Genomic DNA, 1,038 nt, shown 5'->3' with positions numbered 1-1,038 from the left:
CATTCATACTTACATACTCTTGTACACATATTCAGAAATAGATAAAGTAGTAGTTTTACAGTCAGTTTATAAAAGCAGGATACATTCCTTAAGAGATTTGATTTCTTAGAAATATTTATCTCTCTACCTGAAGTACTGGAATGGACTCTGACCGTTGTCTGTTCAGGCGGTTGAGGAATCGTGAAGTTGACCAGTTCGGTATCATTTTTCAAGAAGGGTAAATCGTCAGCTGCAGAAATAATAATAAAAAAAAAATGGGCCGCGAGGGAATTAGAAATGAATACTGATATGGGGAGGGCATCATTGAATCTATTGGATAGTGAGAGATCTGAAGATTTCAGTGGAGGACAATATTAGTTACGAAAGAATGAAGGGAAAGTCTCGGAGGCAACGTAAGACCATCCAATATATCCAGAACCGATGAGAAGGGTCCAATGTGGAAGTATTAAAAAGAACAGAATGGTTCTTTTTACACTGTTAAAAAGAACAAACATTAGCACATCTCCAGGAGCGAGGAAATCGTGAAATGTTAACTAGCGACTTTATATCAATTGTTTGGTACTATTTTGCGTTCGGTCATAGATATTTGTATTTGTTACCATAAATAAGAAGTCTATGATCTATGCTACGATGTTGTGCTGGCTGTACTTCAGCTTTCTATTGTTCCTGCATGGTTATACAGGAATACGACATTCAAATACAGTTTCATTTCCATGTATGTCAACTGATGCTCTAAATCACTTTTATTCTTCACAGATATTCTTTGACTGCTTGTTTTCTTTTCTTTCTTTTATTATTGAAACATTTCACTATGATTAAAAGAAGTTGTTGATCAGGGTGGCATGAGAGTTGAATGTTGGTCTGCTCGCTTACCCAGAGGAGTAGCAAACTTTAGGAAATAAACATGACGCAATGCGCATTGCGATCAGCAATGTATAACAAAATCGGAGTGTTTCAGTCATTTGATCGCGACCGTGCTGCAGCATCACCTGTATACACACACACACACACACACACACACACACACACACACACACA

At 37.4% G+C, this 1,038-nt stretch overlaps 1 protein-coding gene across 6 annotated transcripts in view; it reads right to left on the bottom strand.

Moving 5' to 3' along the window:
* The window catches only part of LOC106884390 (uncharacterized), a 628,567-nt gene that overhangs the window by 417,903 nt on the left and 209,626 nt on the right, over positions 1 to 1,038 (bottom strand). For 4 of the 6 annotated variants that reach the window (XM_052967966.1, XM_052967968.1, XM_052967967.1 and 1 more), the window contains one exon: positions 128 to 229. The exons of the other annotated variants lie outside the window; for them this stretch is intronic. In XM_052967966.1, the coding sequence (XP_052823926.1) occupies positions 128 to 229 (102 nt within the window). The remainder of the gene's footprint in view (positions 1 to 127; positions 230 to 1,038) is intronic. 6 annotated transcript variants of the gene reach the window in all.

Source organism: Octopus bimaculoides, chromosome 5, assembly GCF_001194135.2.
Source record: "Octopus bimaculoides isolate UCB-OBI-ISO-001 chromosome 5, ASM119413v2, whole genome shotgun sequence".
NCBI lineage: Eukaryota > Metazoa > Mollusca > Cephalopoda > Octopoda > Octopodidae > Octopus > Octopus bimaculoides.
Note: the sequence above shows the minus strand (reverse complement) of the source record. Positions and strands in the feature narration are given on the sequence as shown.